Genomic DNA, 18,679 nt, shown 5'->3' with positions numbered 1-18,679 from the left:
ATAATAAATACAAATTCAAACATTAAAAGAAATTAAAATAAAATCAATATAGTCTACAAACAGGTGAAAGTCCCGTAAATCTATCTATTTTTATGATAAGACACCATTATTTAGTTAAATAATAATAAAAATTGTGTAAAATGTATATAGCACCTTGCCAGAGGTAGCACAGTTTAAAGAAGAAGAAAAATAAAACGGAGCATGTTTCAGTTTCTTGTTTTACATAAGGGGAAATATTCCTAATAGATGAATACTCTATGGAGCATTTAAACCTTTATGGGGCATTTTAACTTTTTTTCGGAATAAAGTCTTAACCAGTTAATTACCTTAATTACCTGATGAACTTTCACCTTTTGCTGACCCTTTATGCTGTGCAGAGCTAATGTGTGTTTCTAAATCACTTGCACCTTTATTAGCAACTGACACATACAGGTGCATCTCAATAAATTAGAATGTCGTGGAAAAGTTCATTTATTTCAGTAATTCAACTCAAATTGTGAAACTCGTGTATTAAATAAATTCAATGCATACAGACTGAAGTAGTTTAAGTCTTTGGTTCTTTTAATTGTGATGATTTTGGCTCACATTTAACAAAAACCCACCAATTCACTATCTCAAAAAATTAGAATATGGTGACATGCCAATCAGCTAATCAACTCAAAACACCTGCAAAGGTTTCCTGAGCCTTCAAAATGGTCTCTCAGTTTGGTTCACTAGGCTACACAATCATGGGGAAGACTGCTGATCTGACAGTTGTCCAGAAGACAATCATTGACACCCTTCACAAGGAGGGTAAGCCACAAACATTCATTGCCAAAGAAGCTGGCTGTTCACAGAGTGCTGTATCCAAGCATGTTAACAGAAAGTTGAGTGGAAGGAAAAAGTGTGGAAGAAAAAGATGCACAACCAACCGAGAGAACCGTAGCCTTATGATTGTCAAGCAAAATCGATTCAAGAATTTGGGTGAACTTCACAAGGAATGGACTGAGGCTGGGGTCAAGGCATCAAGAGCCACCACACACAGACGTGTCAAGGAATTTGGCTACAGTTGTCGTATTCCTCTTGTTAAGCCACTCCTGAACCAAAGACAACGTCAGAGGCGTCTTACCTGGGCTAAGGAGAAGAAGAACTGGACTGTTGCCCAGTGGTCCAAAGTCCTCTTTTCAGATGAGAGCAAGTTTTGTATTTCATTTGGAATCCAAGGTCCTAAAGTCTGGAGGAAGGGTGGAGAAGCTCATAGCCCAAGTTGCTTGAAGTCCAGTGTTAAGTTTCCACAGTCTGTGATGATTTGGGGTGCAATGTCATCTGCTGGTGTTGGTCCATTGTGTTTTTTTGAAAACCAAAGTCACTGCACCCGTTTACCAAGAAATTTTGGAGCACTTCATGCTTCCTTCTGCTGACCAGCTTTTTAAAGATGCTGATTTCATTTTCCAGCAGAATTTGGCACCTGCCCACACTGCCAAAAGCACCAAAAGTTGGTTAAATGACCATGGTGTTGGTGTGCTTGACTGGCCAGCAAACTCACCAGACCTAAACCCCATAGAGAATCTATGGGGTATTGTCAAGAGGAAAATGAGAAACAAGAGACCAAAAAATGCAGATGAGCTGAAGGCCACTGTCAAAGAAACCTGGGCTTCCATACCACCTCAGCAGTGCCACAAACTGATCACCTCTATGCCACGCCGAATTGAGGCAGTAATTAAAGCAAAAGGAGCCCCTACCAAGTATTGAGTACATATACAGTAAATGAACATACTTTCCAGAAGGCCAACAATTCACTAAAAATGTTTTTTTTATTGGTCTTATGATGTATTCTAATTTTTTGAGATAGTGAATTGGTGGGTTTTTGTTAAATGTGAGCCAAAATCATCACAATTAAAAGAACCAAAGACTTAAACTACTTCAGTCTGTGTGCACTGAATTTATTTAATACACAAGTTTCACAATTTGAGTTGAATTACTGAAATAAATGAACTTTTCCACGACATTCTAATTTATTGATGCACCTGTAAGTGCCAGCTTTACATGTCATACATTCTGCTTCCCACGGATCTCGACCTGGACGAAAGCATGGGAATTTTTTGTGCAAATCTTCTGTAAATTTGCACTTTTGTTTGGGCATTGTTTCCACTCAGCTGTCATTTGCTGCTGCTGTCAAGCAACTGTTTGATGCCAAACACAACAGCGCATTCGCGGAGAGATTGACAGGCAGGAATTTGGCCAATAGTTGCTGCAAGCCTCTTATAATCGACCAATTGGTGTGCGAGAAGGCGGGACTTACAAAGAGGGGTTCATCTATCTAACATTGGCAGAGTTATAAAACAAATCCACATGAGCTGGTTTATGATTTGCAAACAATAACAACATTGCAAACGTATACATTAGCTGATCAACTTGCAGTGTAAGGCTCGTCGCTCGCCATTGCCAGTTTGCTCGTTCCTGTTGTGTGTCCTAAGACTGGCAACCCACATGAGCTTAGAGTCTGGGGCGGAGGAGACAACTCTCTCCAATATTTTAAACACTTGATGTCAATGTTACATATTGCTCCTTTAACATTTACAACCAAAATTCATTGTTGATGATAGCATCATAATTTTGATAATTACTTCAGCAGAGTTTACCTTAGATATTGAAGATGCATCATTTAAAAGGTTTTACTCCTAAAGAAGTTCATTTTAATTTAAAAACACATGTATAAAATCATGAGCACTCACATAAGATGAGGATTCTAGTCATATCAGTAACCTTACAAAAGCTGTTTTATTCTACATGAAGGGGGTCACCTAATGGGGGCTGCCATGTTAGGATCACATGACCAGTCAAATACTACTCGCTTAATCTCTGTAACCACCCTGTTATTGAACACTGTGATTCACTGATTAAATTAATCATGGCTGGTAAATGGCATTGGTAACTAAAAACTATTGTGTTTGAATGATGCTACATCCACACCACTAGGAGTCAGTGTAAGTCCAAGACAACATATAAAAAAAAATGACTGAGTGCACCTTTAAAGAAATCGTTCCCCCGAAAATTAACATCGTCACCATTTACCCATGATGTTCCAAATGACCAATGTTGTTCCAGTATGCTTTTATTTTCCCCATAGAACACAAAATAACTTTTGAAGAATCTTCTTGCAGCTCTTTTTGCATACAATGATATACAGTGACTATGGCTGTACTTCATGGCTGTAACTTAAAAAACAACAAAATACACCATAAAATTTTCATTTTCATTTTTGGGTAATCTATTCCTTTAAGAACATCACAAAGAGACTGAAGACCAAAGGAAACTCATGTTGGGAAGTGTTATATTTAAAGAACACAGACCATTAAAAAAAGTTTAGTTAACTCATGAGGTACGCAGTTACTGGGTACACTAATGTGTATGTTCAGCATTAGTCATATTTTGCACAGATGTAGCCGGGTCCAGCCCCAGAAGTGTGCCTAAGTACGATTGCTCTCGAGGGTCCAGCATCTGGTCTGGCCTCACTGGGTGCACTATGTTAGTCGGCTGAGGTGTAAGGGTGTACTTCTCTAAAAACACCAAGTCACTGGTTGACTGGTAGCCACCAGTCTGCTGTTGCTGGGCCACAGCTGGAAGGACACCATGTGGCGCCCCATGCACTGCGAGGTCGGGTTCTTCACTCATCTGGACAGGAACAAGCGTTACAGGAACACATACATCAGCTGATACACTTTGCAGCACAGTTTTGGGTGTGTTGTGGTATTGTTTGGGGGTTTCGTTTGGCAGCAGGGGCTCGGGTAACTTGTTTGCAGGGGCTGGAGGAAGGGTTTGCTGTTGCTGGTCAAGCATCCGGGCGCTGTGCACGTGGTCTACGTGGTACTTGAGCTTGTCTTTGCGTTTGAAGGTAGCAGTGCAGTGCGGGCAGTTGAAAGGACGGACGTCTGAGTGGATGACCATGTGTTTGGTCAGAGTCTTCTTGATGCGAAAGGTCTGGTTACAGATCAAACACCGGTGGGGTTTCTCACCTGAGGAGAACAGAAATGTTCATAAAAAAATACATTTTGTATGAGTGCATATGATATTGGGTGAGGAAGGGCAGTGGAGTTCTTACGATGAGTATTGTATGTTAAAGGTTAAGAGGGGAATTCTCTAAGAATGAATTGCAGTCAGTAAAAGCATCCCTTATTTGCTTATGATGGTTCACTAAAAGATTTATGCAGATCAGGCAACAGTGCAAACTCACCCACAGAATTTGTGCTGAATGCAATTTGCACAACACAATTCCGAACTTGCGGGTCGATTCTGAGTGCCATATAGCGGAGGATGCAGCAGACCACCATGATCTGACACCCTACCGGGACTGTACAGCATCACTCCACTACTGTAATCCAGACACATGAATCATCTCCGCAACCAACAACCCAAAAGTGCGCTTGACTACACCACGACTACACCATCTGGATATATGCCAGGTTATAACGCTCTTCTCCATCATTTGACCATTGTTTGATGAATTACTACTGCCATGATCAATAGAAAATGTGCACAAACATCTCTTTAAACCTGCTTTGCTCAGGCAGTAATAGCGTGATGTAAATTGTGCCGTGCAAATACCAGTTTTGTGAATGAAGCGCAATCTATAATGAGACTTACCGGTATTCACATAGAAAAGAGGCATGTTTGCACGGAAAGGAATGACAATGATTTTAAATGCAAGTGGTACTGAAATTACACACTTCACCTTTACACCCTGTCCACACTGGATCTGACAGATTGCATTGCAATGGCTTGAGGATGTCTACACTGGACGCGTAGAAGCAACATTGTAAAAAGATGACGTGCATGGACAATCAGCTGCGAGTTGCAGTGACAAATGCATGTAGCATGTTAGAAACAGAACAGGGTGTCTATAACTGTTGGTATAATTCGGCTTTCTGCATGCCACGCATAGTGCGCTTGATGCAAATTTTGTCAACAACACAGTATGCTCATACTGTCCACGCGAAGCCTAGTTTTCTAGACCCATGAACACTCCACTTTTTTGCATGTTGTCATGCATGCGCCTGCTGTTGACTGTGCTAAAAGAGTTTCACAAAGCATTTGTAGTGTGCATGCATCAAACGCGTCCGTATCGGGTCACGGTCAAACGTTTATGTTGAAAGGCTGAGCGACTGACTGTACATGAGATGTAGTTGAACATGGAAAAATAAAGTATACCCTAGTTTACTTCTCTGAGAAATCATCCTACAAATGGTTTACTTATAGTTGTTTCTGCATATTAGGCTGGGATAGAGGAAAATATTTAATCAATGAAAATATCACTCCACCTTTAGTTTAAAGATTTCATGTACTCTACCTGAATGCGTTCTGAAATGCGACATGAGGTTGGTCTTCCCCCTGAACTCTTTCTTGCACACTTGACACTGATGCACTACTGCTTTGTACCTGTCAAATTACAGTACATGATCATCAAATCATCCTGTAAGTCCATCTCACAGAGTCGAAATGAACTGCAGGCACTGCATTTTATACCGTATGTACAGACACTGCATGTACTATCACAAAAACTCAGAGTGTGTCTTCTTTACAAAAACAGTGTGGTTGTGAAGTGAACAGTTTGAGTGTTTACATGCCTTCGCCAGATCTTTTCTCCCAGGTGAATACTTTTATAATGGACAGTCAGGTGATCGGCCCGTCTGAAGCATTTTCCACACTCTTCACACTGATGCGCTCTCTCCCCTACACAGGACAAATGATACACAACCCTAGCATCATACACGCACTTGATCAAGAATTAAGTCTAAGTGTGGAGTAATAAAAAAAGATGTATTTTAGTCTTTAGTCTACAATACATTTGAATCTATTCTCATATTGAAAAGTACCTGTGTGAATTTTTTTGTGTTTCTTTAGATGGTCATGGCGAATGAAAGTTTTGCCACATTCCTCACATTCGTAGCGCTTGTCGTCATGGTGAACACGTAGATGGAGCCTGAAAAAGATAGAGCTCATCATAACCCCTATATAACATTCAACACAGTAAATTGTCAATTGCCATCTCTCGTAAATATATTAAGACAATTCATCAGAAAAACACCATATTAGTAAATATAATCAATAGTGTTATGTGTTCAGCAAATTAAACGATTCCTGTTCAATTCCTGTTGAGTACAAGGAGAACTTAAGCTATGCAGAGATCCGCCATGCAGTTAGTGATTCTGTCACATTGTTTATTCTCTCAGAAATGGGTTTGCCTGTCGTAACAATGTTTCATCTTACATACAGTAGTTTAAACCTTCACAGACCTGTACGAGCTGCCATGACGGAAGCTTTGTCCACAGATGCTGCACAGGTAAGGCTTTTCTCCACTGTGGATCCTCAGATGTTCCCTGAGTGTAGTCCTGAAAATGTGTTCAAATATTAGCTGAGGAGAGCTTGAATTTAAATACAACATCAAATCAATGCTAGACACCACACTGTGTGTGACTCAATGATGTTTTTTGTCCCAATTTATCATGTAAAAAAAATAAAATAAATAAATGCAAACAAAACAATTACTTGAATACACATCACTATGATGGACATGTTTCCAATTTCTGAGTTCAAAGTCATTTTTATATATATTTTTTTTTTCTGGGGCTTAAAGTAAAAAATGTCTAAGTGGCGTAAACTTCCGTAAAAATAAATAAATACCAAACTCGTTAAAAGCTGAAATTCTTGAAAAGTTTTGCCAAGTTAGTCCAGTTCTAGTTTAGAACAATATTAATTATTATTAATTGTTTCAGTGAGTACCAAGTACTCTTTTTTTTTTGTGTGTGTGATTTTCTCCCCTTTTCTCTCCAATTTGGCATGCCTAATTCCCAATGCGCTCTCCAAGTCCTCGTGGTGGCGTAGTGACTCGCCTCAATCTGGGTGGCAGAGGATGAATCTCAGTTGCCTCCGCTTCTGAGACTGTCAATCCATGCACCTTATCACGTGACTTGTTGAGCAATTTACCGCGGAGACGTTGCGCGTGTGGAGGCTTCACGCACAACTCACCACACACCCCACCGAGAGCGAGAACCACACCTTATAGCAATGACGAGGTGGTTACCCCATGTGACTCTACCCTCCCTAGCGACCGGGCCAATGTGGTTGCTTAGGAGACCTGGCTGGAGTCACTCAGCATGCCCTGGATTCAAACTCACGACTGCAGGGGTGGTAGTCAGCGTCAATACTCGCTGAGCTACCCAGGCCCCTGAAAATAGTTTTTAATTATTTGAAAATATATGAAACCAAGTCAAAGTCCTGTGGTGTCATATGACAAACAAACAAACAAACAAATAAACCCTTATGACTGTGCGCAAAGATTTAAAAATATCAGATACTTTGACATTTCTATGACATTCCAAAAAAATAAAAAGATAAGATAAAAAAATATATATTTTTACCTTGAAAAATATTTGAAAACTTTCTATGGTTTTTATTTAATTTATTTGTAGAAAATGCTGTAAATGTTTTTCAAAAAATTATGAAACCAACATGTAAACAAAGATTACATTTCAACAAACGTTTATTATCTTAGACAGCCTTATTTGTCAATGACCCGTGTGCAGTTAATGAAACAATTCTGTACCGAATACAAAGACTCAAGCAATCAGAGATACAGACAAAATAAGTGATATATAGAAAAAGCCTCCTACCTCTCTCGAACTGATTTTCCACACAGAAAGCAGGTCCATTTCCTTTTCCCCCCATGTGTACACTCAATGTGACGTTTACGGTTACCTGTGTCATTAAACTGTCGACCACAAATGTCACAAGGGAAGGGTCCTGAAAACAAATTGACATATTGTCAACATTAAACCATTTAAGCAAGATTGGATAGAGAATGGATTACTTTATACAGCAACAATTCTCATATTCATTTCATGGTGTACTCTGAAAATGAAACATGTTTTAAATTGTGAGGGTTTATATCTCAAAGCAAACACCTGACGCAAGAAGTACATTTTGTTCTAGAAATTGCTAACAGCCCCTTTAATAATTTCCATTACATAGTGTCTAGTTTTACCCAAATGGAATTTTTCTTGGTGTTTCAAGCGGGCAAATCGTGATTTAAAGTAGTCATCACAGTAGGCACACTTGAAGGGCTTGTCCTGTGAATGTAAGACCATGTGTTCCTCCAGATGGGGGCGCCGAGAGAAAGACTTCTGGCAGATCTACAAAACAAATGATACAGATGGCCCAACATAAACAAAGCCAGAGTCCACTTTGGATATATTCAGAATGTCTGTGCATTTCATCCAGTTGCAAATAAAATATTTTTTTACAATGAATAAGTAAGGCTGCACTTACACTGTCAAGCAATTCTGATCTTGTGGCATGCACACAGACAGCTAAAACACTTGTGAGATTTTATTTGTAGGCATCTGATTTGGGCCACTTTTAAATGCCCTTCTAATTCTGATAGATATCTGGCCATCTAAACATCAATATCCGATTCTCCTCTTTATTCTGGATTTTTTTTTTTTTTTTTTTGTCAAATAAATGTAAAACAAATAATCTGAGGTGAAATTACTCAATGCTTGGTGAATTATGGAAAGTGCAAATCATGGAGGGAGTAGATTGACAAGTGAGCGATGAGTGTGAGAGCAATTAATATTTTATTATTTATTTAGCTGTCCCTCATGTCTGCATCTCAAATAACCAATAAAATAACATTTTCTCATAGTCACGCAGCCTGTTGTATTTTGTTATGAGCTGTATTGGATGCCAAACACTTCTAAAGAGGGATGAAACTACACTGTGCAGCACTAGTATTTGCAAGAATACTGCATAGCGCTGTAATGTCTGGCAAAGTATTCATATAAAGTACTAATAAGTAAATATAAAGACAAACATTTTTTTTTATTTGTGTCAAAATCTCAGAAATATGCATTAGGCCTAGCAATGTAAATGTTCTGGCTGAATCCTGATGAATTTTTCTTTTGGAGCATTTTAGGGGAATATACGAGCAGCGCATCAGTTAATGTGTCTATGGGGAATAACAAAGTAAATAACTCACATCACACTTCCATCCTTCACTCTTCTTCTTCTGAGTGAGAAACTCTTGGAGATGGTCAGGATGAAATCTATTAGCAGACAACATGTGTTACCCTTTTACCGCAAGCTTAATTAAAGTTGCACTCAGTAACTTTTTGCTTGTGTCTTCTTGGACTTACAGTGACACCTAGTGGCGTGGATGCAGCATCATTTAAAATCAATAGTTTTCAGTAACTGACACCACTGAAGAAATTCACTATTCACAATTAGCCATGATTCATTTAATCCAATAGTGAAAGTGCCTAATAACAGTGCATTTACTGAGATTAATCGAGTAGTATTCAGCTGGTCATGTGATTCTAAAATGGCAGCCCCCATGAGGGCGCCCCTTCCCCATGTAGAATAAAACAGCTTTTATAAGGTTACTGATTTGATTGGAGTCTTCATTTCATGTGAGTGGTGATGGTTTTATACATATGTTTCAAAATTACAATTAATTTCTTTAGGAGTAAAACTTTTTAATAGGGAAAAATTTACTGGGCCTCATTCATGAAACATGAGCAGAACAAATTTTTGTGTAAATCGTTTTTAAAGACGGTATGACGTAAATTGTCAGATTCATGACATTTTTCGTATTTTCAAAACGTTAGTTGGTACGATCAAAATGTACACCTGCTCCCGACCATGTGTAAATCGTGTGTAAGACATCCGAACGTGTCGTTTACTTTCAGACAAACTGCTATGACTTCATTTTGATAGAAGTAAAATTAAATAAGTAATGAAAAAATTTACTAATAATTAAATGAGTGAAATTAACCTTAAAAACTAACATAAAAAGCTTTTATTTAGAAATGTTTCTTTGCTGCTTGCATTTATTTTTTCAAAGTATAGTTTTTTTTCCAACTCTGCTTATCATATTTCCAGCAGATGTTCTTGACATGGGGTGAAGGTTCATGGAAAGACACAGTTTGCATTTGATTTTCTGAAGAAAAACAAAAATGTAAAAATTAAAAATTAAATAAATAAAATAGAATAAATAAAACAATGCCCTCTAATTTGACTGGCTGGACATTTTTTATTATTTGATATGAGCTCTAATTTAGGTTTCATAATGTAGTATAGGCATCGGTAAATCGCGTTCAGTTGATAACTTATGGTCAATGCTAATGCTGTTAAACCCATAAATAAACACATTGCGGGCAGGTGCGGACACAATACAAAGGGGGGAAAAAAGAGAAAAAGACTGTAATATCTTACAGCGTTTCAGTCAAAGACCTTCAGGCATTCTATCAATTTCTTTGAGGATTTTTCCTGTTGCAAGTCTTGGATTTAGCCTACTCGAGAAGTGTCTCCAATGACGGTGGTGATGCGGTGCTGAACCAGAGAAGTGGACCTCCTCCTGTTGGCATGAACTGAACTTTTTTTTACACTAAAGCTTTTATTTTTTGACCTCTCAGACTGTTTCATTCACACAAGATCCTCTGATGACAGCAAAAGCATGCGATGACTTTAAGTTCCTCACTTTCTTTTTAGAACGAGCATGCGAGTGTTTGCTGCATCAATATTTTAACGATGTGAATGCCCTCCATTAAAAAAATAAATAAAACAAAGGAAACATTTTTTCTTTCTGTTCGCATAGATGTTAAAAGCTTCCCATTCTCATTTACCAGCGAGTCTGAAGCCTTCCTTATATGGCGTTTTCAGGGGCGTGGACTATGATAATTGTGAATGAACGTGCACACACGCTCTATTTACGAACATTTGGAATTTATTAGCATACACACGTTTTACTAACATATCTTGAGAATACGATGTGTTTGTGAATCTGGCGGAAAGTTTCTGGGAAGCTCAATTTTATGCATAAATTACATACATTTTTTCATATATTTATGAAATTTTCATGAATGAGGCCCAGTGAGTGCACCTTTAAGAAAGCATTTCATTATCAATTTTCAGCTCTGGAAATTATTTGGAAACTGTGGAAACTGACTTCAAACAGTTCACTTGAAGACTTTAATGCCTCCCTAAAATGTTCTGACAATTACTGCAAGTGTTTTAGATGCTTTCCTGAATTGTAATAAGATTTAGAATCAAAACAATGCATTCCTATGGACCTATTCACACCTGGGGTGAAAATTCATTTGACAACAGAGTTTTTCCCAGAAAGTAGGCCTCATCCTTCATCCCAAAAACTCACTGACCAATAAGATTTAAGCTGTTGGGTCATGTGTCTGGAACAACAAGGGAGGAGCATTTCAAATCAGTAAATCATTGCATTAAAGCAAGCGAAATGTTATTAAAAAGATGGCTTGTATTTTAAATTAAAGTGAGTGAAATCTCCATTGATTGGTGAGTAGCTGTTTTGCTTTAAATCGAATGAAATTCGAAACCAATTAAATCTTTGTCACTCAGATGGATTGCTTCTTTCATTAATGCATGTGAAATTTATCTTGCCATTAAGCGTATGAATGACAGAAGTGTTTTACCATTCCAGTCTTCTGAACAGACCTTTTGTTGGTGATTCATGTTGCTTTTTTGCTTCATTCTTGGTGTGAACTGGCCTTAAAAGCATCATTTATCAACAGCTCACTATTTGACTGAAAAGCCAGTCAAAAAGACACTGAACCATCCATTTTTTAAAACTGCTATTGTTGCATCATGACACTAGTAATAAAGTGCTGATCTATGGAATCCCCACTCACCTTTTTACGTGTCTGCCGAGAGTCTTCTTGCTGGCATGAAGCTTGTTACAGAAGGGACATTTGTGCTCTTTCTTCTGGACGGGTGCGTCACTCTCATGTTTCTTCTTATGGACAGTGAGGTTTGATTTGGTGGAGTAGCACTGAAGACAGATTTCACACTGGAAAGGTTTTTCTCCAGTGTGTACTCTGGTGTGACTCTTGTATTTACCTACGAAATGGAGAAAGAGACCAAAGAAAGAGATGTAATTTAACTAACCTAGACAGACGCCATAACAGTAACTAGGCAAGCAATGTCGCAACTTGCTGCAAATTAACATTGAATTTAAACTTCGATCCCTAATCAGAATTATCTGTTTTACAATGACTGTTTTGAGTCTTTGTTTTAGTGTTATATAATGTGAAGCTGTTTTGATGCTAAATTTATAATTTATTGGCTGTTAGTTATCTTATCTTTTGATATGTATCCATCAAGTTCCAAATAAAAAAAAGAAAATAAGATTAAATGAATGTGACGACGAGGAGGGCATGGCCAGGCCCTGATGGAGCATGGCCGGCGCTGAACAGCTGATCAGCGGGAGAGCGAGATAAAGGGCAGCCGGAGATGCCGGTTTGAGAGAGAGAGAGAGATGCATGCGCCCACGTTGCATGTGTATCTGTGTTTGTTTATGTTTGTTTTAAGTTAAATTTGACATTAAAACTTTATGTTTACTGTTCAGCCAGTTCCCACCTCCTCCTTGCCCATCCATGAACTGTTACAGTGGTGCCGAAACCCGCTATTTTCGCTTTTTGTGAGGCAAGTGGCTTATTCTGGGCTTGTTTTTCCAGACCAGGTTGCTTGTATTTTTGGTAAATTTACAGTAACCACAAAACTATATTAACAACATATTACTGTACTCGACATTCACCATGACCAAATCACTGCGACATTTATATTAATTTGTATCTATTATTTTAAGTAGTATTAAATGAAATATTAAGACTGTAATCAGGAAATCAGATGGGAAAAAGAGTGTAACAAAATGCGGATTCGAACCGCTATCGCTTGGACAATATTACACAATCACACACCATCTTTAGTCCTCACACCACTGAAGCGATAGCTATTGTTTGGTTTGTCGTAAATTTCTGTGGTTCCGTCACACTGTTGGGGTGCAAATAATTGCAATGTGTGGCAGATGCTACTACACCGGGGTGCAAATAGACACTCTCGAGTTTTTTTTTATTGGACATTGGGCTTTCAATCAATGTATTTTTGTCCTGCCTGGAAGCCTGGCTCTCTATATGATGATTGCTCGAGCTCTCAAATGGGCGTGATTTCACAATAATGGTGATGTACGTGATTGAAAGCCTACAAAATGTGAAAGCACAGCTGTCGAGCGCAGTGTTTGGCAGCTCATAGATACATGCGAAGTTATTAGCAATCTGACATATTTCAGCTTTTATAATAAGATACTTCTATAATAAGATATTTAGCCTATTCTCATGCAAAAACAGTTTTGAGCGTAGTTAATTATTTTTGTTAAGCAATTTCACTGTTCAAGTAGTAATTTGAGTAGCTTTTTGGGAGCAACATTGCAAACATCAAATATAATCGTCTGGTTATGATAGTGTAAACCTTTTTTTTAAGATGCACTCAGTAATTTTTTCATCATTAAAAAATGTTTTATTCCTAAAAAAATGTAATTGTCATTTTGAAATATCTGTATAAAATCATGATCACTCACATGAGATGAAGACTACAGTCATATCAGTAACCTTAAAAAACCTGTTTTAATCTATACGGACAGGGTCCCACTCATGGGGGGCGGCCACGTTAGGATCAAATGACCAGCCGACTACTACTCGCTTAATCTCAGTATCCCTGCTGTTTTTGAACACTTTCACTCATGGATTAAAGTAATCCTGGCTGACTGTGAATAGTGAATTTCAACAATGGCATCTGAAACTGAAAACTAATGATTTTGAAAGATGCTGCATCCAGGCCCCTAGGTGTCAGTGTAAGTCCAAAACAACACATAAAAAATTACTGAGTGCACCTTTAATTTCCAGCAAAGATACCTATATATTGTGATCTAAAATTACTCATTTGTTCATTCCACCCACATCCCCACATCTGTCAGTTTTTCCATTTCAATTCTTACCTATGCGATCAAAGGTCTTGTCACATTTGGGACACTTGAGATTTTTCTTATTAGCGCTCTGGATCACAATGGGTGCCAGTCCCTCTGGAAAAACATGACTGGTGCCTTCTGTCGCTTGACTGTGCTCCTCAACATGAGGGCTGGATTTCGGTTCTGTGTCCTTCTGGGCCTCAGCCTGGTCTACATCCTTGGTGAGTTCAGACATATGTTCCTCATCTTGCTTTTCAGTGTCTTTACCTTCTGCCTCCTCGACCTCCACAGTGGTTGATGTTGCTTCTTGCTCTTCCATTCTACTTTCTTCTCCCTGCTCATTCTGCTGCTCCTCCTCACTTTCGTCATCATCTTCATTCTCTTCAAAAGTGTTTGCATCATCCTTTGGAGTCTTCTGTCTGGGCGTTTCAGACAGGATGTGGCCATTTTTACTTTCCTGGTTCTCAAATTTAGCTGGAGTCCTCCTCTGACGGGCAGATCTTCGGGTAGTCAAAGCAGATGTGCTCGGCATATTTTGATCTTCCTCAGTGTGGCAACCAGAACTGTGCGTCTTGGCCAGGTGATTCTCTAGAGACTTCTTGTAGCAGAAGGTGCGACTGCAAAATGAGCACTGGACTCCTACTGAATTTTGGACATTCTGGACATCAGTGGTCTTCTGTGGAACCAGGTGAACATCACTTTCTTCATCATCTTGAACCGGTGTTGCACACTTTGCTAAAAGATTTACGGCTTCCATCATATCCAGAATACAGGCAGCCTCAGTCAAAGCAGAGATCTTGTTTTCCAAAACGTCAAATTCAGATGTGTATAGAAAGTTGAGCAAATGTCCAAATGTGGAGCTTTCTATGTTATCAATGGTCACATGTTGTAATTCAGGGTTTTCGCTGAATCTGGCATGGAAGTAGTTACTGCCAAAAGCCAAAACCACCTTGTGGGCGTGATACATCTTCCCACATACCGTGACCGTTGCGTCGCAAAATGATGGCACCTTCTGCCGGTCTTCATTCAAGAACTTCAAGAAGCAGCTGTCACTTTGTGATATTCTGAGATGCCTCTTTCCTTCTGAAGAATATTTAATGGCCACATCAGCATCACTGTTGGCATCAAAAGCCACTGGATTAGATGTCATTGTCTCCAGTGTTTCTGTGCTACTGACATCCTTCACTTTTGACTGCTGGGGTGGATTTACTTTCTTCTTCATGTTTAGGGTTTTTAATAACATCTTTCCATGTTCAGACCTGAAATGTGGTCAATAAAAGATGTTACTATTACTGAATACTGTTATTTACATCTACACAGGTTCTCTGACTCTTACAGACCAGCCTTCATACAAACTTTACTTAAACAAACTTGGGTACTAGGAAAACACAAGCTACAAAACTGAAAAAAAAAAAAAAAAAAATGAGAGTGTGTTTCCTTACCTATCACTCAATATGGGTCAACACTGTCGGATATAAAAATAACATGGCTTGTCATGTCAAATGCTTGATATAACTATTGACAAACCTAGCATTCTGGATTAATAATGAATTGAGAATACAACATGGTTTCAAACTGACTGTTAGCTCCAACTTTTTGGAGAAAATCTGATGCCGCTGACAGCTGACAATTTTGACAAAATAATACAATTCGGAGTGACTATTTGCACTTGGTTTAAATAGCACATGCCACACGGAGTGACTATTTGACTCAAATAGTCTGGTGGAAACAGACATTGAAGACAAATTGCAACCTCAAATGTTGCTCCATTGGCATGATATGTTTTTCGCCACCATTGATGATGTTTTTTCGTGCGGACGACCGGGGTTCGATTCTCTGTTTTCCCCATCCTGTTTTCTGTCTCCACTCTTAATATTTCCAATTATACTACTTTAAATAACAAATAAAATGAATAATAAGGTTGATTTCTTTGCAGTGATTTGGATTTGGTCACGGTGAAAGTTGGGGAGTTAAGATAAAGGTTTGATCCAGGTAAAATTAACCATGGTTTTGCTATAGTAATATTGTAGTAACCATGTTTTTTGGAGGAAGCCATAGTTTTCATGCAATTAACCATGGTGTTACTAGAGTAAAATGGTGTTAATATAGTAATGTATTATGTTTAATTTTGTGGTTACTATAATTTTACAGCAAAATACCATAGTAATACTTTAGTTACAGTGGTAAAACCATGGTTTATTTTTGTAAGGTATGGTTAGGTTTAGGGGTAGGGGTTGGTGTGGTGTCTGTGGGACTCTTAATAAACGATGCACTGATGCTCCTATTGACTTGTTTCATGTAACATCGCTGTATGACCATGCCGCCATGTTTGTGACCAATATTCCATTTACCTTCATTGTGCTGCGCTGTGAGATGCGACAAAAACATCTTCAGGAGTTAAAAGAAGCTCTTACATTCATACGGACACGATCAACACAGAAATCTTTTAATACTGTTACTAAATCAGACCAGAAAACAAAACAAAAACATTTGTAACTTTTGAATGAGAGATATTTACAGTGATGTACACACATCAGACTCGCCTGCGTCTGTGGATGAATCGTGGATAAAATATCTTTATATGTCTGTAAAAGTTCAATTTGGTCATATTTGTGCTGTCTTCAGAACTGTATGAACTTTTTCTGGGACTTGACATGGAGCAAAAGCTATTTTTTTTTATTTATATTTTTTTTATCCCAATTTGGAATGCCCAATTCCCACTACTTAGTAGGTCCTCGTGGTGGCGCAGTTACTCACCTCAATCCAGGTGGCGGAGGACAAGTCTCAATTGCCTCCGCTTCTGAGACAGTCAGTCTGCGCATCTTATCACGTGGCTCATTGTTCATGACACTGCGGAGACTCACAGCATGTGGAGGCTCATGCTATTCTCAGCGATCCACACACAACTTACCATGCGTCCCATTGAGAGCGAGAACCACTAATCGCGACCACGAGGAGGTTACCCCATGTGACTCTACCCTCCCTAGCAACTGGGCCAGTTTGGTTGCTTAGGAGACCTGGCTGGAGTCACTCCACACCCTGGAATCGAACTCGCGACTCCAGGGGTGGTAGTCAGCGTCAATACTCACTGAGCTACCCAGGCCCCCCAAAAGCAATTTTTTATGTTTTTCTTGATATCGTTTTTCAGGTTTTTTTCCATTCACCGCCATTGCTTCCTCCCGCTGATGGTCACAAATATGGCGGCTGTGGGGAAAAGTGATGTCACTGAAACAGGTCAATACTAAATATTAGTATTAGTATCAACCAATAATCCTCTCAGCAGTCCGAACTGTCTTTTGTAGTCTTCCGATGTCTGATTTCGTAGCTGAACCAAACCAGACAGTTACTGAATTGCAGAGGACAGACTCAATGACAGAGATATCGTGTTTGTGACAGAAAATATATATGCTTAAAGGTGCACTCAGTAATCTTTATGCATGCTGTTTTGGACACTGACACCTAGGGGCATGGGTGCAGCATCATTCAAACACAATAGTTTCATTTACAGATGCCATTGTAGAAATTCACTATTCACAGTCAGCCATGATTAATTTAATTCAAAAGTGAAAGTGTTCAATAACAGGGTAGTTACTAAGATTAAGTGAGTAGTATTCAGCTGGTCATGTGATCCTAACATGGCAGCCCCTACTAAGGGGACCCTCTCCATGTAGAATAAACCAGCTTTTGTAAGGTTACTGATATGACTGGGGTCTTCATCTCATGTGAGTGCTCATGATTGTGAAATTGATTGTGAGCAGGTGAAAAATGGATAGGTCTTCAGGATAAAAGCAGACTTTGATATGGCCTGATTTTATACACGTTTTCGTAAATATCTGACAGTGTTGACAAAAGGTGACAAACCCTATAAATGAGGCTTATATTTAAAATGAACTACTTTGTCAAAACACAGTGAAAAATCCAGTATGTTTCTTTTCAAAGATACATGTACTTCTGTTTCTCTCGATTTACATATACATTTTAAACTACACTTAAATACATTTACTCTAGTGCTGTAGGCTACTTTATAAGAATTTCTTTAATTTATCCTAATAATTTCAAAATGTCACAGGCATTTACGTAAATGAGGAATCGGCGGTGGGCACTTTGTCACTTTAGAGAAAATAATCTAATGTATAATGATGTTTGCTTGCAATCTCGTGTTGGCTGAATGGAACAATTCTGAATGAAACATTGTAACACACTATTCCTCGTTGTCGCGCGCATATGCAAATCTGACTGCATTACCCCTTACGGCCCCCCATCATGTGAAGCGCCCATAGGCCCCCTCCACAACAGGAGTGCGCTGACAAACGACCCTAAAATGCCCCTTGGGAAGCTGCAAAGAGCGACTTTGTCCTCGCGTCCAGTCTTACCTTTAAACATATGCAGCCTTCTGTGCTGGTTTGAAGAGGTTACCTATTTTGCCTTTGTACACAAACAACAACATACATGTTTTCCCGATTATAAGATGCATTACGACCACTTTTCCATTGTTTAAGCTTCAGACGTGTCAATAAACTGTTCTGTCATTGGCTGAATGCGAAACTATTTCCTCTTCGATTGGTTGAGATGTGTGGCATTTCTGTCCTTCGAAAAGAACATCTGTCTATAACGAAACCTTTATTGAACGTTGTTTAATGTAAATATGGTCGGTAATATGCATTTAATAGCGATAATATGCGTGTTAGAACTCATAATATAGGTCGAAAATAGACATTTGTGTCAGTGCCAGAAGAGATGTGGCATTATGGGTAATGTAGTCCCCCATTTGCCATCGTTGAAAAATAAAAAGTGAGTCATTTGACTACATGACTGGTTCAGGCCTTTAATTGATTATTCAATAATTATATAAGTTATAAGTTATACAATACATGC

At 38.7% G+C, this 18,679-nt stretch overlaps 1 protein-coding gene across 1 annotated transcript; it reads right to left on the bottom strand.

Moving 5' to 3' along the window:
• Positions 1 to 1,913: 1,913 nt before the first annotated feature.
• On the bottom strand, positions 1,914 to 18,311 carry LOC127441464 (zinc finger and BTB domain-containing protein 41-like). The gene is made up of 11 exons (XM_051698917.1): positions 18,178 to 18,311; positions 13,835 to 15,063; positions 11,694 to 11,901; positions 9,014 to 9,080; positions 8,021 to 8,168; positions 7,650 to 7,779; positions 6,273 to 6,368; positions 5,853 to 5,959; positions 5,604 to 5,709; positions 5,327 to 5,415; positions 1,914 to 3,995 (listed from the first exon to the last, which is right to left on the bottom strand). Exons 2-11 carry the CDS (start codon positions 15,045 to 15,047, stop codon positions 3,382 to 3,384), a joined length of 2,778 nt encoding a protein of 925 aa, XP_051554877.1. The 5' UTR covers positions 15,048 to 15,063; positions 18,178 to 18,311; the 3' UTR covers positions 1,914 to 3,381.
• Between the last annotated feature and the right edge of the window lie 368 nt (positions 18,312 to 18,679).

Source organism: Myxocyprinus asiaticus, chromosome 5, assembly GCF_019703515.2.
Source record: "Myxocyprinus asiaticus isolate MX2 ecotype Aquarium Trade chromosome 5, UBuf_Myxa_2, whole genome shotgun sequence".
NCBI classification, from domain to species: Eukaryota; Metazoa; Chordata; class Actinopteri; order Cypriniformes; family Catostomidae; genus Myxocyprinus; species Myxocyprinus asiaticus.
This window is presented reverse-complemented; position numbering and strand designations above follow the sequence as displayed.

Bases quoted from the DNA above. Each gene is read 5' to 3' on its own strand.
- LOC127441464 (XM_051698917.1), bottom strand. From the start codon at position 15,047: ATGTTATTAAAAACCCTAAACATGAAGAAGAAAGTAAATCCACCCCAG. The intron at 8,169-9,013 runs GTGAGTTATTTA...TTTGTTTTGTAG, and splicing joins GTGAAGGATGGAAGTGTGAT to ATCTGCCAGAAGTCTTTCTC. The intron at 3,996-5,326 runs GTAGAGTACATG...TGTTCTCCTCAG, and splicing joins GCATTTCAGAACGCATTCAG to GTGAGAAACCCCACCGGTGT.